Source organism: Grampus griseus (assembly GCF_964374135.1).
Source record: "Grampus griseus genome assembly, chromosome: 5".
NCBI classification, from domain to species: domain Eukaryota; kingdom Metazoa; phylum Chordata; class Mammalia; order Artiodactyla; family Delphinidae; genus Grampus; species Grampus griseus.
The window spans coordinates 102369930-102396114 of NC_138998.1; the positions used below are offsets into that span (position 1 = coordinate 102369930).

Here is a 26185-nt window from a genome sequence, read left to right on the forward strand (position 1 = left end):
ACATTCAAATTAGAGATGAAAATTATTTAAATATGTCTTAGCTTTTTATATAACTTTATAGTCACTGTATGTTAAGTAAGAATCATGTAGTACAAATTTGTGAGCAAAGCTGAAATAAATAAACCTATCCAAATATGTTTCAGATCTCCTCTACTTTAAATTCCACAAAGCTATACATCAAAGTAAAAGAAGTAAAGTACATTGCATGTCATATTAAAAAAATTCTAATCTAAAACCCCCAAAATATAAACAAATAATATTTTGATGCAGAGAGGAAGATTCACATAGAAATATACAACATTAACAATGGAAAATATTTTCTATTCTTTAAGCACTAATAAAAGTTCTGTTAAAACAAATACAAGATAACATTTTAATTTTTATAAATTAAATGTTGCCAGAATAAATTCTATCTTTGCTGATTTCTACCACTTATCCACATGCCCCCTTCTTTTATAGTGTATTTTGTTTCAAGGAAAGGTTAAAAAAACCTATGAAACTTTGTCATGTTTTTCTAATTGATCAGACAACCTTCCTTGAAAGGTTAGCACAATAGGTAAAAGTGACACATTTAAAATATATAGCATTGTTCATTCTAGGCAAAAAAATGTCAATGACCAAGAATCACATATCACATATGTGAATAATTTGATTTTCCTGGATGGACTATTCAGCATATGAAGCAAAATTTGGACTGTGATTCATAAAGGCAAAGTCCCCAGTGGTTATTGTTGACACCCAGTTGTCAAAATATTCTTCCTGCATTTCAGACACCATTCACAAAGTGAAAGCTAGAAATCCAGCAGATAAGACTTTTAGAATCCAGACTTCACAAATAGCAATAATTCCAATATCGAAGGCACATTATAGTATACTGGAAACTTGTTTTAGAGAGTATTTTTATTATTTCTGTTACTCTCTATGATTCATTCAATTCTAAACATTTCTAGTTTTAGTTAAATGGAATTTACTTGCAGGATCCTAGCTTTTTACTCTTAGAGGACACCTATATAATTTTCAATATAGAGCTATCTTTAGCTAGTTTTCTTTTTCAGTTAACTTCCAATTCATAGGCTTGTAGTATTTTCTAAATACATTTAACTAAATAGCTCTGCTAGTACAAAAAATAACATATGTAATATAGACATAGACATATATCTACACTATTATATATGTATGTTTGTATATTATATATCTGTAATATATACTCATATATATACAATATATATACTATAGTATGTATATATTATAATTTTACTTAAGTTTACACCACTGAAAAGAGAGTGAAGTCATTACCAGACACCATTTAAAATAACAGACTAGAAATCATCAAATTTTCTCAACAAATGCAAAATTAGTATTAGTTTAGTTATCCTTCCTTGTTTTGGAAAGCTTTTATTATGCATTTATTCAGGTAATGTTAATTTATGGACAACTAATCCACAAACTTTAAACAAGGAGAATAAAAGGGAGAATTTCATGAAATGGGAATTGGTCTCAAAGAGCTTTCAGTTTCCAGGCTTAAATAAATATCAATGAAATCACTGCAGTAATGTATAATTACAAGCTGTAGAGGTACAACAAAGAACAAGGCAGATGAGCTTAATAGGTGTTCTGTCCTAGTCTGGGGGGTGCCAGAAGGGTGGCATATGAGAAATAGAAGGTCTCCCTGAAGAAGAATATTAGTATTCTGAGGAAATTCTAAAAAATTCTAAAAATTATTAAAAATTTAAAATAAATTAGACACCCAATTTACCTTATTTTGATTCTTTCAATTCAAAATGTAGTTCAAGATTATATGCGAACTTTTATCTGTGCAGATTCAATGAAATAACAATCATGTGTTGTCAAAGGCAATATTTTGGGCTCTTAATTGAGAAGAGGTGTTTGCTGGCACCTCAGGCAATACTATCAATTTTCTTTCCCCAAAATTCAACTCCTAGACATCAAGTTTTGACTGAGATTTAAGCAGACATATGAATGAATTTACCAAAAGGTTTTGTATTAGAATGGGAAAAGCGTAAAATTTATCTAAGATTAAGAAATGATATTTGTATATCTCTTTTACATACATTAGTATATATATACTTATTCATAGATAGATATATAGCAACATCTCATTTGTTCAAGTGTCATTCACTATAAAGCGCTGTGACATAGAAATTACTGTTATCCCTTGTTTAAAAGTGAGGGTAAGTATTAATGAAGGTAATAGGCCTGTATTAGATCATACTGCAATAAATGACAGAGCCAGAATTCAAATGCAGATGTGCCAATTCTACACGATGTGCTTATTCTATTTTACTATTCTGCCTGTTTTCTTTGACTTCATACTAAAGCACAAAAAAGATAACTTGGGAAAATACAAATAACATTGTAGGACAGAATTATGCATTTCCATAGCCTCAATTTAGAAATTAAGGTATTTGATCAGGAGAGAAAACATTGGATTCTATCAGGAGGCCTTTAACTGGAAAGTATGAGAAATACAAAAAGAATGGATTTAACAAGGAACACGTATTTTTCCATGTAACTCAGTGGTTCTAAGATGTCAGGGTTCCAGGCTGATCTCTCTAATGCTCTCTGGGTTCCACCTTTCTGGCCATTAAGGGAGTGCAGGTGCTCCAGACTGGACATTGGACTATCACAGGGCAAACTCAGAGGCACAAAGCACCTGGCCTCTTCCCATCTCTTTTTATTGGAAGGAAACCTTTCCCATAAGTCATTGGAATTCTGTTCCAGTCTTATTGGCTTCACTTACTCTTGCCTAAACCAATCACTGGCAAAATGACTGTAATTATCATGATTTGCTCTCAGATAAATCAATATTCACCCTGCAAAGTGGCAAGAGGGGTCATTTTCCAGGAACACATGGGAGGGTGAAAACCTGAATAATTTCAGTGTTCTATCAGCAAGGAAAAGCCAGGGTACAGATACTCGATGAGCAACCAATGGGTCATCTATTTGCCAGGAGAGTGTTTTTTATTTAAGTACATTATTACTGTTAAGACACCAATAAATAGCTAAGGAAACCTTTAGGGAAAAAAATCTAAAAGAATTGAAAAGAGGGGGGTGGTATAAAATTTTTAAAAAATCTACAACTGTTGATTTTGAGACTTCTCATTTCAGACTATTCTTTCACTATACCCCCCCCCGCCCCCCAACCCTCTCTTCATTCTCTTCTCCTTACTTGAGTTTCTTTGAGTCCAGGTTCTAGATGCCTTTGTACTGCTTGACCATCATCTCAATACTATCCTAAGTGAAAACTGTGTAGCCTCCCTCCCTTTAATCCCTCCTCTGGGGTGATACATAGACTAAGACACTGTCAGTCAATCAATCAATTTAAGTACTAGTCATGTGTAAACCAAGGACTCTTTCTACATTGTAATCCAGCAACATATATGGGCTTTGATATATGTTGATTGTCCCCTAAATCGAAGAATATTCAAACTATTGAACTATTTACTAAAATTTCTGAAGATAATTAAGCCCAGAATTCAAAAATTATAATTCATAATTTACAAGGCCAGAGAAGGTTAATTGCTTGTCTAATTTATTAAAGTGAACAAACTTACTACCAGAAAATATCCATGTCAAATAAAACTCTTCTACTGAAAAGTGAACTGCTGTTCATGACCCCCTTGATAATTTCAGTTTACAAGTTTGAGTATTATTTTCATGAAATTCATTTAGAGAAAACCAAAGTTTCATTAAACTTCTTCACAGATACTTATTTGGGGAATTTGTCCCATGCCTAATAGTATAGTACCATACTTTTCTGCCAGGTTTCCTCTAAGATTTGAAGCACCATTTGAAAATAGAGATAAAAGTAATCCTCCCAAGAAAATCGCATAGGTTAATTGTAAGGTTTTATGAATGAATATATCTCTGGGGAAGAGGGTAAATAGAAATAGAAAAACATATACATGAAGGAATGGGTCACTCTTGACAATTTTCCACAAAATACATTAATTTTATATGGCTCATGTGATATAATCATTCCATGAAAGATTCATTTCAAATTTGGAATGAATTATTGGCTTATTTCTTAAAATTTATATTTCAAAAGATTTGGAATTTAGAGCTTCTAATGGGAGTATCGTTGGGACTTAGAGAAGTTGCTGGCAATCCCAGCTCCTCGTGGAGTGACCATAGCTCCTGCTGGAGAGCTTCATTATCCAAACCCTAAGCAAGGGTTTCTCAACCTGGATGCTGTCATTTTGGACCAGATCATTCTTTGCTGCCCTGTTTTTTGTACAAAGACTAGCAGGATGCCTGGTCTTCCACACCAGATGCCAGTAGTGCCCTGCCTTCCCAGTTGTGACAACCAGCATATCTCCATACAAATATCTCCATGGGGCAAAATCAGAATTGCCTCCTGCCTTATCTACCCCTCATCACATGGAGAACCACTGCCCTAAATCAAAAGTGCAGGATTTTCCATGTCGTTTGTGACAACATGGATGGAGCTTGAGTGCATTACACTAAGTGAAATAAGCCAGACAGAGAAAAACAAATATTGCATGGTATCACTCATATGTGGAATCTTAAAAAAAAAAAAAAAATCCATAGAAACAGAGTAGAAAAGTGGTGAGGGTGGGGTATATAGGGAGAGGTTGGTAAAGGGGTACAAACTTTCAGCTATACAAATAAGGCCTGAGGATCTAATGTATAACATGGTGACTATAGCTGATAACACTATATCATAAAATTGAAATTTGCTAAGAAAGTAGGACTTAAATGTTCTCACCAAAAAAAAAAAAAAAAAAAAAAAGAAAGAAAGAAAAGAAGAAGAGAGTGGGATATTTCGATAATTCAGTATGGTCTGACATTGTTATAATTTTTTCCTCCAAGGTTTATATTTTAGTTAACCTGCAAACAGATGCACTTTTACTTATTGGGGTTAATTAATTAAAACAATGACTAGTTCAAAGTTGTTTCCAGCTATCATTTCATTTTTTTATGGAAAAGCTTGCATCATAGATATCACTACTGATTTAACTATCTATTCCCTTTAAAACCAAAACAAACACAAAATTCCTCTATCCTTGTCAAATTGAAAATGACAATGATCAGGCAATAAAAATGATTAATTGAATCTAAAGGCACAAACAATCATACAAGCAAAGATGTTAAATCCCAAACTTAAATTGACTCAAGAATTGAGCTTTCACTCAAGAATATCATCAGTTTCTCAAAACGAAATGAATATTAATGTCACATTTTCTAAATTAGTGCTACTTATTTCCTCATGGACATTATGGTTAACATAATACAGGGGGAAGATTTAAAGGAAAAATGTACTACAAATCACCCCAAGACAATAATTCACATACTTGGTTTTTCTTTTATTTTAATCATTTGGAGCTTAAGGTATTATAAACATCATGATCTGTTGAGGAGATTTTTTTTTTTTTTCTCCCTGCTGGTTTTAATGATAAGCTTGGAGAACCTGACTAGCTGTTTCAGGCCATTTAATGCATCTGAAATAGTGAAGTAACAGCTGCAAGAAGACCAACCAGGAAAGCAATGAAGAGGAGGCCGGAGCGCCTGAGGTCAGCTTTCTGAGGCTAACGGAGAGACTGAAAACTGTTCATGAGAAAACCATAAGCGATTCCTAGGAGAAAGGAGGTAGGAAACTGGGCAAGAGATGAGAAAAGTCAAGAGGCCAGTTACCCTGAGGAGTGTTTCTTAAATTTAATGTGCTTAGGAATCACCTGGGACCATGTTAAGATGCAGATTCTGATTCATCTGGAGTGGGGCCTGACAGCCTGCATTTCTAAGAATCTCCCAGGTTTTGACTCTGCTGGTTGGTGCATGTGTACACTGTGTGTGGCAAGGTTCTAGAACATCCCTCCCCACCCAACATTTCTCTGGAAGTAAAAGTGAACTTTGTTCATGATAAAATCTATGAGATTAACAAGGTAAATGAATTCATTTCCCCAAATTCTCAACATGGAGAAATGTGTTTTCTTTATATCTTCTTTAAAGGAAAATAAGAGGTAGACTGCTGCTTTGATATACAAATTAACTTATTGTTTACTATATATATATATATATATGTAAAGTATCAGTATGGTTTTTGCTTTTCATATCTCCTTAGGCAGCAAGTTTCTATGATATGTTATCTAATGGAGTAATGAAAGACTCAAATTTCTAAAATCAAAATCAAAGTTAGGTTTGAGTTTTGGATGATGAGTTTTAAATGAGTTTTCCAGCTCAATCCTGAGTTTCAACTCATTCGTTATGACTACCCAGGATGTGCTTTTACCCTAACCATTTGATTCCTTTTAAACCTATGGGGAAACCAAACCTTGGCTTACTTCATACTCTTCCCTTCTAAGCAACTAAACAAGGCCTGATAATGTGATAGGTTTTGGCATCATGTCAGTGTCAAGGTGCACCAGGAAGAGAAGCAGATACAAAGATGACAGATAGATGAAGTATCCCTGATGCAAAACATCCGTCAGGGAAGAAGAAGCTGGTAGTAAAAATTAGTATGTTTAGGCACAAAAATCTAAAGACTGAACACCAATACTAAGTCGATGTAATTATAACCTCTTTGAAAAGAGACTGGCCTAGAAAAAAAAGAAATATACACATTTACTCCTATCACAAATATTCCTAAATAGCACTTTGCATTTTCCACAGGCTATCCTTGGAAACAAAACAGATATGTTTAGGCATTTTTTGTACAATTTTGTAGGAACAAAAAATTTCCAAATGTACGACCCTCTTTTTTCTGAAAAAAGAGAAGGAAAATTTTCTCACACAAAGGCTCATCATAAATATTCGGGTCCCAAAATGCTATACACCTCAGTAATCTGTGTCTGGCTTGACAAAAGATTAAAGGTATATACAGTGCTTAGAATTTAAAGGCAGTCATATTTTCCTAAATAAAATGTCCGGTTTTAAACTGATCTAGACAAGCTGAAGACACTTTAAGCAAAGAAATTAAGGCAACACAGGCTTATACTGTTCACAAATACCTACCCTATGTGGAACTGTCACCACAGTTGATTTTAAGGCTACAACTCTGGAGGCAACCATCTCCAAATACACACTTTCTACATTACTTAAAATTTAGAGTCTCTCCTCAACTCACCTATTTTGACCACATCACAAAAAAAATGTTAGGTGATCACGCTTAGATCATCTGCATGATGGTAGTAATAATTAAACTGTTTAGTTAGTTCATTCAAGCAATTGATAAATTCAGAAGGGGAAAAAATACTTCAAAACTCTCAATAGTTCCATTGGATACAAATACTAAGCTGTGTTAGTCCATGTACTGAATATACTGATAAGCACAATTTGTCATCAGAAGTACAGGAATTCCTGTTCCCAATAATTCCTCCTGCTCTCTAAGAGAGGCAATGGACAGAAGAATCATGTTCCTTTCAATAGTTTACCAAACTCACCCCATGTGATGGGTAGGAGATCCAGCCCAGCTCCCCCTGAATTGTTTTTGAATCCAGTAGATCGACTAAAAGAAAACACAGATAACACAAAAACAGTTGAAAGGAATGAATTCTATTTACTTCTGTCAAGTTAATGTCTGTTGCTGATATAATAATATCAACGTGTTCAAAAAACACGACTCTGTTCATTCTCATTATATGTGTATGATGAGTAGAAGAAGGGAATTACAAAGAAAAGCAACCACATGGAAAGTTAAGGGATCAAAAGTTTCTGTGACTTTTTAAACTGTTTATGTTTGTTTATATATATATATTGTATATTTAATATATTGACAGAATAATTACAGGTTTAGAGAGGACACTATAAAAATACAAAATAGGAAACATTAATGCTAACATGAAATCAAAATAACTGCAAAGACCATTAAATTTAATAAATTGACATGATTTCACTATAAATTAGTTAAGTATGCTTCCATAATGAATCGTATTTCTTTTTGTACATATTTTGATATGACATCTTCATATTGTCCCTGGCCAAAACCAAACATACTATAATAAATACTGTATAAATTGTGTACTTATGTAATGAACAAAATGCTTAGCTATCAATTTGAGGAGAAGCCAAAGCAAAAATATGTATTATAATAGCGTAGCGCTTTGTAAAGCTTTACTTCTTTAAAAAGGGTATTGTTACCCAAAGACTTTAATGATTTCACTCAGAATTTTGTGCTAGTTATTAAAAAGTCTGATGAATAATAAAATATAATAAGAATGTAGTTGCATTTTGAATATATTATTAAAAGAGAAAGGCAAATGATTTATTTTCAACCCAGAGAGTATTAATTTGAAATGGACTGGAAAGTAAAATATAAAAAGATACTTTAAGTTTAATTAATAACAAAGGGCTCATGTTGATTGTCAATCTGTTAAATAATGGAAACTATAGTTTTTCCACATCCTTCTTCTAAGTTAGAAAACAACCCCATGATTGATTAATGGAAGATGTAGAAGAAGTTTACATAAAATATGCAGGTACTATTAACATGAACCAGAGCAGGTGAATCAATAAGTATAATAACAGACAGTCATTTTGAGGGGTTCCATATATTCACAAATCAAAACATAATGTTAATACATGCAAAGCACAACATGACCATGTGTTGTCAATAAAGGGCTTCCTGATGCATGAAAAGCACCACCCTTTCTTTAATCATCCCAATTATTTTCTTACAAAGGAAACATTAATCATATAAATGTTAAGAAAAAGAATTATTTTGATTGATGTTAGAATTCTAAATTTTCAAGCACTGCTTTTTAAAAGAAGATATTTGGTTAGCCGGTTAGATGATAAATATACTAGATGAGTATAAGAAAAATTCCTAATCATTAAGATAAAAAGATAAAGTTCTCAGAGGAAAAAAAACACATAAACTTAACCTATTACACTGGAATTCCTTAATGATTAAACTTCTTTCCCCTCACAATAAATTAATCCCAGTGAGAAGTAATTATATTTAGATAAAAGAAGATAGTTGCTGCATGGATTACATAGTGTAATTTCCATAATGGAATTATTTCCCAGGATATCAGTTTGGAAATTAACAGTATGCTTAATTATATTGAAATTATCTCTAGAAAATGATTTTTAAAAAAACTTCTACCAATTAATGTCACGAATAACATTTCAGATTACATAATGTTAAAGAATTTTTGAAAATATGAGAATACATCCTCACCTTTAAAGTATGTTACCAACATTTATTCTGATAGACATACCTAGCTCAGTTGTTGGTTCTATCACATTCAGCAGTTGATTTCTCTGAGTTTTACACAGGATTTGCATCGTAGAATTTACAGGGCCAGTATTCATAAATCATTGGATCACATTTGTAATACCTTCAGGGGTTTAAATGATTCAATGTTTTTGTGTGTATGTAATAATTGAATATGTACTAAATGATGAATATATGTTATTCCGCCTGCTAAGATGAATGGTTGATTTAATTTCAGTATTAATAACCAGAGGAAAAAAGTGTTTGAGGCAAGGAAGATATAAATATTTTCTCCACTTAGTAAATTACTCATTGGAACGTAGGTTGTTAACTAAAGAACTATACCCTTAAGTTTTCTCTGATGATAATGATGAGGGGAAAAGGACTGGCTTTATCACATCAGCATTTGGTTTCAACTCAAAGGAGAAAAGCTAAACCAAAAAGAATTGTATTGCACTGTCAATTAAAATTGGTATAAGAGATTAATTTAATTTATTTCATTTACTCAGAAATTGAATTTTTAGTGCACTCCATTTAGCATGAATGAGGGAACACACAATTAGCAGCATTACTCATGATTCTGATCCTCTTATCTATCAAACATAATTAGGTCTGCACTGGTTATCTCACAATGTTGCTGTGATGATCAAATAATATAAATTTAGTTAAAGCCACCTGAGGTTATTACATGCTATACAGATTCAATGTTCTTGTAAACTTAAAATATTATCTAACAACAGTTCCAATACAATTCTTCTGAATGGTATTGGAAATCAACCATCAATATATGGCCTAATAGAGAAGAAAAGTGACATCAAGACACTTTTTAAAAGCACCTATTTGTGGTTTATAAAGTGCTTTTGTTTATAGCCAAATAAGAACAACACAGTCTAAGAATTCTAGCCACTTAAAGTCAATGGTTACTAGACTGGAATTTGCCAGGATATAAACCTCAAGGCTCCTGTGATCTGTTGTATAGCAATCTTGAGTGCAGCATAATTGAGATAAGAAGAAGAGAAAAGTTAATGGAATTTGAAAGTCAACCTGCTGTGAGTGATGTCTCTGGATACATTGACTAAATCTAACCTTGCAATGCAATATCTTAAACCCCACACTGATATGGGCAAGAACATTAGTTACTAATGCTTTTCCTCTCCCAAAAACGCTGTAGACCTGATCATAGCCTTTCAAGTAGTGCCATTATCCAAATGCCAGGGCAGATAGAATTGTGATGTACAAACATATTGTAGTCTGAGTTTTAATGACACTTTGTAACATGGAATATTTATTTTAATTGCTAAAATTTTTGAGTTTACAATTATGAATTTTAACAAAAATATTAGGAAATTATTCTTAAGGGTAGGTGGGAATATATAAATAGACTAATTCTTTAATGACTGCCTCATGCTAAGTTATTTGCCAAAGATATAAATGGTCTCTTACCAGTTTTCATATTCTAATGGTTGATTTCCAAATATTTTTGGTTTGTAACAGAAAATATGTCATTTCATTAATTTCAGAATATTTTCTATTCAAAGAGCTATGTAGCGTATATTAACTTCTAAAAGTGATTTAAATTGGACACATTTTGAAGTGTTAGAACTCCACTTGAGATATAAATAGGAGTTTTTGGCAAAAGAAATCATTGTGGGGAGTCTGGATGGATATGGTTCTGGATGTCTTTCACATGCTTTACTCTGTCTAGTCTCACTGCTTTTAAATATAAAAAAATGTATAAATAGGTGAAGGGGTTTACATTCATGAAAACAGTAAAGGAATCTTCACTCAGTCTCCTTGAATTGGCTTTCAGGTGGGCACTAACACGAGATTTGCTGGTCAAAATGATGTGTGGTGTCTGATGAGAATTAGAAGGCGTAGAATGAAGTAAAGGAATAAGAACAAAGTATAGGGTAAACTGGCTCATATTGGTTGTAAGTGCTTCTGGAAAGAAGGAACCCTTGCTGTCATTCCTGCCACTGATCTTTATGTCACTTTTCCCACTTGGCTGAATTACGGATTTAAGATGCTCAGGAGTCTTGTTCTCTCTTCCCTTCTTACCCTCTACAATAATGAAGAGACAATCAAATGTCTACTCCTTTGCTCACTGGCATTGACAACATCATAAAGAATTATCTGTGCCAAGAATTTATATACCACCTTCCCTTCTTACTAATAAGAATTCATTAAAAATTTTTAAAGGACTCAGTCATTAAAATAAGATTTTGCAACAAGTGTTCTCATTTAGTAAGGACAGATTAAAAACTTTAGGTATAAATTTCTGGAGTTTTACATTTAAAGAATCATTAATACACCAAGATTTTTCAAGAGCATTTCAAAATTCTGATTCATAGTGGCTATCTGTCCACTTAGAAAGACTAAGAGTTAAACAAATATTCACATCTTTTAGATTAAGTGCTGCAAATATACAGATAGTACGAAAATAATTTTTAAAATTAAATGCCACAATTTCTTACTGAAGTGGAAGATCATTTCAATTATTTAATAACATATCTATGCTTTGTGGTAATGCTATAGTTGCATTTAAGAAAACATTTAGAAATGTCAAGGTGACAAGTAGGGTTTAATGGCTAAAGAATTTCAGACTTGTAATAATAGACATGTTTTCTTGTAAAACCTTCAGTTACAAGGTGCTTTTATAACCAAGTGCAAATAACTATGAAACCACTACAGCAGAAAACAAACCCATCCTTTGATTTTGTCTTGTTTTTACTAAAAAATAATGACATTTCCTTTCCTGTTTGTGCCATCACTGTAATTGTCCCAGACACATTTCTTGTACACTATTTATCTTTATCATTTTCATCACTTTCTGTTATGATGAAAAGAGTAGCTTTGCTCTAGGTTACAGATAGCAGAAGAGTCCTTTAATCTGCTCCTAAGTTATACTTAAATGTCTCAAATAGAATACAGGAAGTAATACATTTTGATCTCAGTGTTGTAATTCACTGTATGGTACTCTGGTCAACCATAACATGGAATCAAGAAATCAAGATGTATTTGCTGACAGGAGTCCACCAAAGCTCAGCTTTTCATTTTTACTGTACACACCCAGGTATGCCACAGAGAAGAAATTTAGAGAAGTCAGTTTTATTAATGTACTTATCTATTTCAACATAACTTTTATCTACTAGGATTATATATTCTTAGTTAACAGTTCCTATAGACTTCCTGTTTATGTTTATTTCTAACTAAATATAATTAAAACATCTTTGTAATAGATCATTAGTATTGTATTTCACAGACTAAAACTTATAAAAATGTTTTAAACTATAAATGAAGTCAACTAAAATCTACTAATTGTGGATAGATAAAACTTCTTGTAATCTATGTTAAATTTTACAGGCATTTTGTGTCATAGAAGTATAAATTTATGATAATTTCTCAATCAAATAACCAAGTAAAATAATTATGTAAAAAATTTAAAAAGTGTGTAGTGCTAGACATTTCTGTGAAAACCCTCTTGTTGCATGGTATCAATGGCTTATTTATGGGATATAAGCAGATTTCTGGACAAGGTGGTATACTATCAACTTTTTCGTATTAGCTTTTCTTCCTGGGCAATAATTTTATATTAACTTCTATACAGGCAGGTCCTAATTAAAGAAGAAACTGTAATTAGCTGCCGCATTTCAATCTTTGCCAACAGCAGGAAGAAGTCATTGGAATCAAAACATAGTCTTACAGTAAGATGTCTTGTGTTCTCATGACTACAGCAGCTCAAGGAAATAACAGAAACACAGACCAAAATTCCACTTGAAACTTGGATACTTCAGTAAATGTTAACTCTGTGTTGTTTCTAAAGTGTTAAAATTTTCTATTTTTTGCTTTTTAATCTGAGAAATCTGAAGGTCACTCTGATATTAATACTCTTATGGAGAAAACAGCTATTAAAATATCCCTTGGGAATGTGTTCTTATAACAAAATAATTCTTTCAAATAAATGAGTGGGGATGTTCTACTGTCAATGAGGTTTTACTACATTAACAACCTCAGCTTTGATAATGGTCCCTAGAATAGCAGGTCTCTTTGCTTCTGTGCATCGTCAACCTATATTATGAATCATTTAGACAAGTGAAATGTGTTTCCCAAAATGTAACGTACTAAAAGCAGAACATTAATGATTATGTAAACATTGTACTTTTTCAACACATTTTAGCTTTTTAAAGTGTTCTAGAACAGAAAAAATTGTTTATTTCCACTTTGAAAGGACTTTTTTGACAGATTAAAAAGTGAAAAATGAAAATATATCCTTCAATTTGAAATTATATAAATAATCATTAGGGCAAATAGGCACTCAAGCATTAGCACATATATTTTGCCTTCACACCATAAATTCAGGCTCTCTTGGTATATACTTTTTATTATATCGCTTGATTATTAACCTTTGACTACTAAATGTAAGCTATCTGTTTAGTCAGGGTTTGAACAATGGCTATGAAAATGGAATAGAACGTAGAAGATGGCCTACAAAACAATTCTAATATAGTAGTTATTTTCAAAATAAAAATGTGCTTGGAAGTCCCTTGGATATAAGGATTCAAATTTTAACATAGGGAACAAAAAGTGTAGTGATTAAATTAAATTTCAATTTAAAAACATTCTTTGGAAGATATACAGATTGCCAACAAACACATGAAAGAATGCTCAACATCATTAATCATTAGAGAAATGCAAATCAAAACTACAATGAGATATCATCTCACACCGGTCAGAATGGCCATCATCAAAAAATCTACAAACAATAAATGCTGGAGAGGGTGTGGAGAAAAGGGAACACTCTTGCACTGTTGGTGGGAATATAAATTGATACAGCCACTATGGAGAACAGTATGGAGGTTCCTTAAAAAACTAAAAATAGAACTACCATACAACCCAGCAATCCCACTACTGGGCATATACCCTGAGAAAACCATAATTCAAAACAAGACATGTTCCACAATGTTCATTGCAGCTCTATTTACAATAGCCAGGAGATGGAAACAACCTAAGTGTCCATCAAGAGATGAATGGATAAAGAAGATATGGCACATATATACAGTGGAATATTACTCAGCCATAAAAAGAAACGAAATTGAGTTATTTGTAGTGAGGTGGATAGACCTAGAGTCTGTCATACAGAGTGAAGTAAGTCAGAAAGAGAAAAACAAATACCATACGCTAATGCATATATATGGAATCTAAGAAAAAAAAAAAGTCATGAAGAACCTAGGGGCAAGATGGGAATAAAGACACAGACCTACTAGAGAATGGATTTGAGGATATGAGGAGGGGGAAGGGTAAGCTGTGACAAAGTGAGAGAGTGGCATGGACATATATACACTACCAAATGTAAAATAGATAGCTAGTGGGAAGCAGCCGCATAGCACAGGGAGATCAGCTCGGTGTTTTGTGACCACCTAGAGGGGTGGGATAGGGAGGGTGGGAGTGAGGGAGACGCAAGAGGGAAGAGATATGGGAACATATGTATAACTGATTCACTTTGTTATAAAGCAGAAACTAACACACCATTGTAAAGCAATTATACTCCAATAAAGATATTAAAAAGAAATAAAATTAAAAAAAACATTCTTTGGACATTTTTATATCACAAAACTTTTTTTTTAATTTTAAAAGAAGCCCAATGCAGAATAAATTGGTTTAAATTTCTAGAAAATTAAAATCAGGATATAGCTTGGACTTCATCATATTCTAGAGGATATCTACATCTAGACTTTATGTCATACACCATGACTGTTGTCTACAGACATACACACACACACATATAAACAAACTCTTCAATGTATAAATATGGGTCTTTATAAAGGCTCACAAAGGATCCAGTGAAGCGCCACATGCCTATCAGTTTAATTCAAAACTCTAGCCCTTTACTTTTCATATTAGGAGCATAGTGTCAATGGAAAGTATCAAACAATTAGTGCTGTGGTGGTCAGGAAACTTCATTTATCACTGCAAGAGAATGCAGAATTCAGACAAATCTCAATGTTTTTTCTTGGTAGTGTAGTCATAATATGAATAGCACCTATAGAAGCTTCTGTTCTGGGATGGTCTTTTTTGATATTCAATCATGTGCATTTCCAATACACACATGTGTGTGCATGTATATGTTCACACAGAATTTACATTGAGCTTAGATATGTGCTTATTAAAATAGCTATTTCTGAATGTTTGGTTCTTTCAAAAGTGCTTTTTACTTGTATATGTATTTATTATGCATTCATTCAAATTATTTATAAAGTTTTCTAGATATATGCAGTAAAAAAAATCTGGGTTATAATTATCCCTATTACACAAATTTAGGCAAATCATTTAGTCTTCTCTCTTTGTTTTTACTAATTTATTGTTGTTATTATTAACTTTATCTTTAAAAAAAAATCTTCCTTATATTCCAGGGACTCAGTTTTAGGCAGCTAATCTTCTGTAAAGATTCATATTGCACTTTTTATGACTTTCACGTCTATATTAAAAGTTTTTTATGTAAGTATTCATTTTGTAGTCCCAACTAAGCTGTTATTTTCAAGGCCTTTCAACATGCTGATAACCTTCTTTTCCAAAATCCAGTAACTAATTCTCAGGTGTGCACTGTTTGGTAAATAAACCAAATTATTGCAGTATGAAAGATGAGTTAATTTTTTTCTTAACAGTTTTCTTAATTCATTTTAATGTTTTTTAAAATTTATGCCTTTGAAATTAAATATAGAGTTCTAATGTTTTCACTAGGGCTAGGGTAGTAAAACTTGAGTTTCCAAAGGATCACCTTTGGAAAGGAAAATTTAAAGGGAATGGTTCAGTTACATAAGGGGACAATACTGTTGGTCACACACATGCACACACACACACATACATACACACACTCACACACAGTGTTGCACATAGACTTTTCCTCAGAGTGTTGTTCTGCTTAACCAGAGGATTTTTTAGACAATCTACAAGGAAGCGATTGGAAATCAGCTTCCCAGCCTAACTTCTCAGTGTGAAGATTGCTATCATATGCAATAAAAAAGTACCTTTCTAAAATCTATAGAATTTTATTTATTGCTAAATTACTTTTGAAAATCAAGAAATAAAGCATATGTTAACTACTAACAAGCTGTTCTCCGTTTCCCGTACTCTTCCTGAGATAGATAGGGAATGCCTAAATTTCATATTGATTAGAAACTAACTAACTTTATCACTGGCAAAAAATAAATTTTAAAGTCTCATTTTTTATCAAGGGAGGGAGCGGGGGGGATGGGTGTTATTTTTTTACTGGACCTGCAGAATTTATTGATCTACCTTTATTATTTTAAAGACGATAAATTAACCTCCCCTTAGTGAATATACAGAAAATTCAAGATGAAACTATTTTCATATTGATTAAATAGACTTATCAGCAATAAAATTAACCCAGGCTTCTCCCCTTGCTCCAGTCCCCACTGGGTAATCTGCCAAGAATTTTTGTCTTAAAACAAGAGGCAACTCAGTTTGGAGACTTTGAAGTCACATTACATTTTCTTGATTTGAGAGAGCTCTGCAAAATCATATATGAACTAGAACATTAAATAGTAGGGAAAACAGTTGTTGATTCTAATCCATCAGAAGTGAGAAAACAAAAGTTTGTTGCTAAGCCTTTGCTTTTGCTCATGGAAAATGTGCCAATAGCAATAGCTTGAGTGGTTAGAAAACTCATAGGGAACCTAAATGATAACACGTTTGAAAACTTTTTTTCTCATGTTTCAGAGAAGAAAGCAATGAAAGCAGCTTTCTGATTTGAAAGCCTGATGTCATCAATATGCTATTTTTGCTCTTTGCCAGGTTAACAGAATTTATTGCAGTAATTAATGCAAAACATATGTGCTGAAACACCCACATGAAAAATATAATTGCCCCCAACTTAATTTGCTACCTTTCAAAACCCTGTTTTAGCTACCTTTTCTCAATGCCTCCACTTAAATAGAGTACAAGTGTTTTTATGAAAGAGGATATAAATCTTTATAATTTATTTTCTCATCTTAAGTAATATATAAATTATCTTTTAAATAGGGGAAAGTTTCCATAGAAATTAAAGTCTACTTTTTAGGCCAAGTTCTACTTCCACCCATTACTGACCTTTATGACAATTCCAATAGTTAATTCACACTTCATTTTTATTATATAAATCTAAAAAAAATCACATCCAGGTTATATTGATAATTGCCTCACAATCTCTGTGTATGGAATTCTTGACAATAATCTTTCCGGGGTGAGGAAAGGAGTGTCTGAGGGTCAGGAAAGGAAGACAGAGGTAAGAATGTATGAAGAAAACACATCACAGATCACATCTTTTATTCCTCTGTCCACATCAAATTTTCTTTAATTCTTAGTGAGTCCCCAACCTATGCAGATAATCATACCTTATGAGGGTAAACACTGCAGATTCAAAGTACTCTTTGAAGTACTTTTTTGAAAGTACTTTGAAGTCTGATTTTTCACACAAATACTCTGAGTACTTCTAAGATTTTTCTTGCGAGTCAACAAGACACATTAGTATAGTCAGTAGGATTGAGGTTGAGAAGCTAGAGCTTTTCCTGAATAGGAGACCTCCTTAATTTACAGGCATTTGTGTACAGGAGAAAACATATGAGGTTAAAATCAGAAGACAGACAAGAGAGGGCCAGGCTCAGTTACTACTTTATTACGATGAGTTTACTTAGTTTCCTCAGTTGTAAAATGGGAGATATCATAATACCTACTTTAGGGCGGCTTTAAGATTAAATGAGGTACAGTACGTACTCAATGACAATGTAAGGGAAAAATCTTTCCAGCCAGTGGAACTCTGTGTAATTGTTATCTGATTACTGGGCATGACACTGAAGCCATATTTAGTCTTGGAATGCCCTGGATTCAACAATTCTTTTATGAAAAACATTAAAGTTTTGATGACCACACAAACATCAACATCAACCAACTACTAACCTACCTCGGTAATGCCGCTCGCAGAAACCCTTCCTGGCCCATTCCAGGTTTACTCCCAAAATCAGAAGAGGGAAAATCCTGTTTTCATTAAAAAAAATGGTGCCAATCAAATATGGGGCTGTGGGGAAAACAGACAACTTTCGATTGTGCACGGGGTGGGGAGTGGGTTTGTAGAACACGCCCCTTAGCTCTCCCGAGGGACCTAACAGGTGGCATCAGTAGATGGTCTTAACGAAAACTGAAAAAAAAAAAGTTCTTCATTTTCGTCTAGAGAGATATCTTTTGAAAATTCAAGAAACAGCAAAGGGGTCGGGAAACACAGCAGCAAGCAGGACAATGGACGTCTCAGGCTCGTCCCAACCGAGCGGGCCGGGTTCGAGGCGCTTTCCCAACTCTACAGGGAGTTCTGTGAACCCTGGAGAACCCTGTCCCTCTCCTGCACCTGTCACCTCGCGGGGCCGGAACTTAGGAGGGCAGACCGCGCCAACTATGGACGCCAAGCTGCAAAGACTGCCAGCTATGGGGGGAGGTGGGGAGTTGAGGGTGGGGGCGATAGAGACCTCGGGTCAGAGTCTGTTGTGAATGTCGGGACTTGCCTGGCGCGTCCGAGCCGCTCGCGCTCTCCCCAGGTAAGGAGAGTCCAGGTGCTGGGGAGGACGCCACCTCTCCGAGCGCCGGCAGCTCCGTAGTCGCAGGCAGAGGGCGCACGTTTGCCTCTCGCCCGCCCCGCCTACGCCCGGCGCTAGTTTCCGCCGAACTTGGCGCCCTCGCGCTCCCGTGGATCCAGCCTCCGCCCGGGCTACCAGCGCCCGGCGCCGGCCGCCGGCAAGAAGCCGGCCGCCTCGGGGGCTCCGCGCGTGCTCGCCGCCCGCCGCCTGCGGGAGGCCGCTCTAGCTCGCAGCGCCCGGGCAGCGCGCTTTGGCCGCCGGGCGCGGAGACGCTCGCGCACAAAGAACCACCGAACCCCGAGGGCTGAACTGAGCTGGAGGACGTGGACCCGGAGATGGGCTTTTCTGATCCCATCTTGAATCCGATGAGGAGTGAAAAGTAGTGAATTGTTGGTAGACTCCGTTTTCCCGCCGCACCTATGAGCCTGGTCCCGGCGGCGGCGGCGAGTTTGAGGTTAAGATGCCCTGGTGGTGGGTGTGGTGGCCGCGAGGGCGCCTGCTCATCCCTCAGTTGCCATATCCCTGGAATTCCCCGTAAAGCTCTGTTTCGTGCTAAAATTTCTCAGGGCACACTTTTGGAATTTAATCAGTATTGCATTATCAAATGTGGGAGGTGTGATGCGAAGGAAGAGAAGCGCCATCATACCTCCTGTGGCCACCCCAGTTCATGGCTAAGGTTATTCACAACAGTTTATTTGTACAGTGCTGCCACTTGTTTTCCCCCTCATTCCTCGCCTATTATTCTGACTTCACCATGTTGGTTTGGATTATGTGGATTTTCACCCTCTGCTTTGACTGGAACAGCAGGACATGGTTTAAAATGAAGAGAGGGAGGGGGTTCCCCACTCAGGGCTTGCAGTTTAATAACATCACTCCAAGTTGGAGGCTTTACTGCTGAACTGGTTTTGATTCCATCCATCCTCCACATGCATACGCCCAGGCTTCCAAAGGGGTTTGGCTTACACTCTCAAAACTTTCCTAGACAAAATATTTTCTTCAGGGGAAAAATCAAAAGTGTGTAAACTTGAGAGGAGAAACAAAAGCACGCAACGCCCCCCAAATCCGCACCCCGCCCCAAACACACACCCTTTTGTGTGTGTGTGTGTGTGTGTGTGCGCGCAGGTTTTTAGAGATCTACTAAAAATTGATTAGCCAGATGTTTGACGTGGTAAATATTTTTCTTTTAAGCAAAAGACAAATATTATCATTGGTTTTAGAACCTTTGCATTTCTCTACCTCTCCATCTTTCTAATCGACTTTTTATTTTCTATTCTCTCGCAAAGACGTTTTTCCTCTTTGTAATCCACTACTTTTTTTTTTTTTTTTTAATTTCACAGAAAGCTGGTAGGAGGCAAACTAAAACTTGCTGACTTTCAGACTTTTCCAAGAGGAAAACTTCTGCCAGGTTCCAAGAACTACCTGATTTTAGGGAGCTGGTAATAGACACAGAGAGTGAAATCAAGGGGTGCACATGTGCCCACACACTGATTTCCAGGAGGGGTGTCTGCCTAGATTGATTTGTGTCTTGGAATCCTTTGCATTTTATAAACGTCCAAGAATGTTTTTATTTCTAAAGTCATTACAGAAGAATTAAGGTTTTCAAATTTCTTAGAAATAAATTTCAAAGCCTGGTTTTCAGTATACCTGGATGAATAATATAATGAACGTTTTACACCACCAGTCACCCCTTTATTTGAAAAATCTGTGGAAAGCTACTTGTGCACTTGGTAAAAGCCCTGCTCTGACCCTCCCTGGTGATAAAATCCAGATCTCTGAAAACAGAATCAAAAAGGGGGCACCTGCATCTATTTTTCTAAATCTTTTATCAAACAGGAATTAAAAGAACAAGATTTATTAAAAGTTTTAAAGACAAGTGTGTAAAAAATAAAGTTGAGGATCTTGACAGAAAATGATTTGCAAAACAGTGTTCTTCCAAGAAATACATATTTCTCTTTCCATCTAGTATTTATGCCAAACAAAATCATTGGAAAATGACTAAAATCAAAGGTAACCCACATCACAGATTTCCTAGTAAGTAAATGTCTGTAAGAACTTATCGAGTTTTGATGATTTGTGGAAAGTTTTATTAATATTTTCTTGAAGATTTTATGACTTGGAGAATGTAACTCTCAAGAAGAGTTCTTGCTGTTTCCATTTGTGTTGAAGTTAGTAAATCAAATATACTGTGGAAATATGTTTTGCCTCTGAAAATCCTTTGCATATGTAACTGATTATTTGATATTTAAAAATTGCATATATTTTATTTCAGAAAAAATCCAGAGTTTCAGAAACAATTTTGACATTTAGGGATCTTCATAAAGAAAGTTATTTTGAGAAACTATTAAAAGTGAAGGACTCTTAAAGAACACACCAAAATTTGAATATTAAAATGTGGATAATATATAGACACGATAAAAAATCTTATGTCTTTTCTTTAAAGATAATAAGTTTCTTATGAGTCAAGGTGAAACTACTAAATTGTTTATAAAAGCAAAGAGTAAACCATAATTATATTCAAGTAATAAAAATCTTCACATGAAACTCCATAAATCTACTACACAATGTTAACAAAATACCTTTAAGTTATGATTGTACACAACGTTTTGTTTAAAATGTTTGTATTCATTTTATGTACTTTTCATTGTAGCTCCCAATTACTAGTGTTTCATGGGAAAGACAACTTTATATAAAATGCACCATAATCTTACACGGGGTAATGTTGTTTTGTTATATGTAGTTTCCCTTTTATGGTTCCAGTTGCTTTTGAGTTATAAACATATTCAATTGACTTTATATCTTAAAATGGGTAGAAAAATCATATTAACTACAGCACCAATAATAAGAAAGTATAAAATTGAATCTGTTCAATTATGATGAAGCTGGTTTGTACTTATAAGTCTATTGTTATTGCAAGAATATTTACTATTTAAGAGTTTTTAATTGCTCATTTATAACAAGGACAAGAATGGCGTGATATATAAAACATAAGAGTGAGGAGAATGGGGTATCAAAGTGGACATTTCCCCACTTGAATTATTATTATCAATATTAGTCTTTAGGAAGATATAGATTCAGAATGAATTAATTTCATGATAGATTTTGAGAGGTTGCAAGAAGTTTCTTTCCGGCACAATCAAAATATTATCGTAGCAATTCAGGTTGTCAGTAAAAGCTTAAACAAATTTGCTGATAATCCTGTTAATGACCTAGGTCAAGTGTTAACTGTTGTGGGTTATAAAATAGTGAAATTAAGGTTTCTCCTACCTCCAGGCAAATAGCAAAGTTATAACTGTTGGGGGGAAGTAGGGGCGAGCCATTAGGAAAGCTATTAAATTACAAAAATGTATAATGCATTCAATTATTTAGTCTAGAATGATAAAATGCTATTAAAAGCAAATGTAAACTCTCTTTAAAAAATAACTATAAAGGTGATATGACAGCTTAGTTCTCTATTAATATTTCAACCACAATGTGTTATTATTTGAGGAAGTGTTTATACATGAAAATGATGCCAAGTCATACTGATTTTTAAAAAGGGAAAAATCTATTATTTTAATGTTTAATGTCTCCATCATTTGCCTAATATTCAAAGGGAAGCATACAGTGTTCATCTCTAAGTTTTACTTTTGAGCTTTAAACGATCACATAGTATCCTTTTGTACTTAAGTGACTTACGTTCAGTGAAATACATTTCATATAGTGTGCCTACCACTCCTATAAAAATCTCCCAAAAAAAGTAGTATATATATGAAGATTGAATTTTATTCACTTTAATTTTGAAAACTGATTTCCAGTGTAAAGAACTCTATAGGTAAATGTTAATCTAAATTACAAACACTTTTGGATAGAAAAATTATTTAGTATATTATGTACTGATGAATAAGAAGTGCATTCTGCCTCAGAAAGCTTCAAATGTAGAAAAGTGTCTAAAGAGATTACTTTATCCACTGCTAAAAGAGATTATACAAACAATAGTTGATTCTTTACTTTATATCAAGTTTTAACCGCTTTGTAAAGTTATTTTTATTTAACATTATCATCATCCATCTGGGATGGCAACAGGGAGCAAATATATAAACTTTTCTAATAATACATAATGTAACAATCCTATTTTGTCATGAAAAGTAGTTGATTTCCCATGGAAGTCTTTTCTTGATGTGTCATGTAAACAGACCTGGTAAGATTTTAATAAAGTTCCCTGCAGCTTTTGCAAAGTTTCTATATAAGTATATAGGCCAATTCTTGATTTAAATAACCATCAAAATTATAAATAATTGTCATCAAAGAGGCCAGTCATAGAAAGTATCATCTGGAATCATTTTCTTGAAGGCATATTAGAAAGTTATCTGTAAGTGGATTAATAAAAGGAAAGTTCATACTAAACTTTTTTTCTAAGTATTTTTCTCTTATCATGGACCCATGGCATTTCAAAATTGATATTTGATTATCAATTCTCAAATTTAAAAAATAAGTCACACAATGGCACATTTCCTAGCAATTAACTCAGTGGTTAGGTTTTTGTTCTCTTTTATTTCTATCATGACTATCTTCATAATAGATTGCAAAATAAATTTTAGTAAATTTCTAGTAAATTTTCTATAGTGTTGAAATATAATTTTTAACATATTTTAAATACAACCTAGTATTTTGTATTTCAGTTCTCAGAATTTATATTAGAAACCTTTATTAATGAGATTCATTTTATCATTATTCCTTCTACCCAATATATGAATTTTCATAAGCATTGCTTCTTATTCAAATAACATTGTTAGAAGAATTGCATAGAAATCTTGGCACATACTTGGATTTTTCACTTTTCATGTTGTTCAACTCTACTACTATGTCCCAAGCTATTGCATTAATATTTGAAATCTTACTCAAATATTACCCAAGTTAAATCATTCATTTTACATTTTGTTTCAAATCTTCCCTTCATGACCTCAGAAGAGAAAGGAGACTACCATAGGACGTGATCTGGAAAGAATAATCCCACAAACAATGGATAGATAAACTTTTGCCCAAGCAAATTAAATGTAATTATGTCAGCTTTCTGAATATATTCACCTTTTTATATACATATTGTCAATGTGTACCTGCCTGTATAATAATATGCATTATATACCCAAATATACATAAGGTGTGGCTTAAAAGCAATTTGCATTTGATAATTCCTATTTCATTAAATTAATATTCATTAATTTTATATAAGTGTCAATAAGTTTAAAAGGCCTTTTTTCCTCTTGCAATTTACTGAAAGGTTACGTTTTGTACAAAAATAATGACTCTCATTAATGACTCGCTATATCCCTGTGCATTATTAATTCACTATAATCCATTATCTAAATAGTTTATAAATATTCCATCTGGAGAAATACAATTTATCATAGCAATATGGGAATAATATTACTGTTTTCTAGCTATTATCAATACTTTAATATTTTCAAAGAAACAAAAAGAATAAACACTAATTTTAACATACTTGTATGTTACTCATTATACAGATAACTAGGCTTGCCTTTCATTCATAAAAAATGATTGACCATTACTTTCAAATAAACATGTTAATTTGATTTGTAAAAAAAACTCACTTGAAGGTAAGATAATTTCTTGATCCTTTTATTTTAGAATTTTAAATTTCCCAATTAAAAAAAGATAAAAAATTTAATGAAATCTGCCAAGTTGATAAAAGCAGTCACTAAGGAAAGAATGAAATTAAACTGCTCTATTGGCAGTGAAAGTAGGTCACCAAATATGAGAGGCAGTTTTTATATTTAATTAAAAAGTTTCTAAATATTTTTGAGTTTTTACTTGTGTTTTTAAAAAATAATATATACAATATACAACGGTACTGGCTTGCCAATATATTTTTTAGTTAGTGACATAACATATAATGTAGCATTTGCACATCAACTTCTCAGTATTGCTAAATTGCTAAATATTATTGTTATAAGTTCAAAATGATTAAGAGGAAATCCAAGTTGTAAGTGTTGCTTGAAAGCAATCAATTATTCAGAAAAGTTTTTCTTAAGAGTTAGCGATTATATTCACAAATCATTAGGAATAGATCATAAAAGGTATACAGGAAAAAGGCAATGTCTCTATTAAGCATAAAATCTTATAGGAAACATTGGTGTCCTTAATATTAGGTTTGCACTTTAATCCATTGAAAAGGGATGAATGGCCATTAGGAGGAAAATAAATAACCCAGCACTAAGGAAATACCATTTGCTGCATATGAACATTCTTTCTTAATTTGTTGTTCAGTTATTTACTACACCTACCCAGGAGTTTTCACTATTCATTAAATACATTCTCCTATTCGTATATAAGCCCTTAAACAAAGAAAATCCAATCTCAGCTTATTGTAATTCCTGCAAATATTACTTATGTTAACGTGGCATATGCTGCTAATTAGAACCTGTACCACAGAGCAAACCACCGCCTGGCGGGATACACATCACTTCAATACAGCAGTTGCAACATAAATACACACACACACACACACACACACACACACACACACACACACACACACATATCTCCGCTTCAACAAACTCTGATTTCGCTTTAGCCCATTCATAAATGCCATGATCCTAAGTTGGAACAACCTGTCATTACCTTTAAACATACTAAAGAATCTAGAGAGAAGGGTGGAATATTCTTTTAAACTTCTCAGAGTACTACATGGTCATAATTAGGAAATAAAATACTGCCATGACTATTTGGCAATTAACATACCGGGTTGTAAAACTGGAGGATTTTTCTTTCTTTCTGCTTAAAATTGGCAAACAAGATAATTGCTTGAATTGGTATCAGATTTAAAACACATTTTAGGTTTAGGCAATCCAAAATTATCTCTTAGAGTGTTTTAGAAGACAGCCGAAAATAAAAGCACCTCTTTCGTTTACTCTGAGAGCAAACTGCTTTATTCGGAGGGACCTCGACGACCTGAGAAGGCTTCGGTGCGAACGTGCTTGGAAGAGCTTTAGCCCCGCCGGGCAGGGCTGTGCGCGTCGCTGTACCTGGCTTACCTTCATTGGAAGGTTGGAGAATCAGTTCCCCGAAGCAATTGAGAACAGAGCAGCTGAGAAGGAGGAAGATGGAGAGGTGACAATCCATGTTGCTGGTGCAGAGGGCAGTGAGAGGAGCATATCTCCATGAAGCATGCCACTGATGTGAGGGGGAGCGCTCTGATTGCTGGAGAAGTTACCATGCTCCGCTCGCAGGCTGATGTCAAGTTTGACACTGGAGATAAGGAGGAGTCTGGCCGCCTTTCCTCGAACCTCGCTCAGGGACATCCCAGGGTCCTAGTGCCGTCGGAAGCGAGCGCTGAAGAAGAACAGGACAGCGCGCGCGGCCTCGCAGACAG

General features: G+C 34.1%; 1 protein-coding gene across 2 annotated transcripts in view; it reads right to left on the minus strand.

Moving 5' to 3' along the window:
• EPHA3 (EPH receptor A3) overlaps nucleotides 1-25935 on the minus strand; it is a gene marked incomplete at its 5' end in the record, with an annotated part of 363089 nt that extends 337154 nt beyond the window's left edge. For both annotated transcript variants that reach the window (XM_082655447.1, XM_082655446.1), the window contains 2 exons: nucleotides 7422-7486; nucleotides 25848-25935. In XM_082655447.1, coding sequence (XP_082511573.1) covers nucleotides 7422-7486; nucleotides 25848-25935 — 153 coding nt within the window. The remainder of the gene's footprint in view (nucleotides 1-7421; nucleotides 7487-25847) is intronic.
• Between the last annotated feature and the right edge of the window lie 250 nt (nucleotides 25936-26185).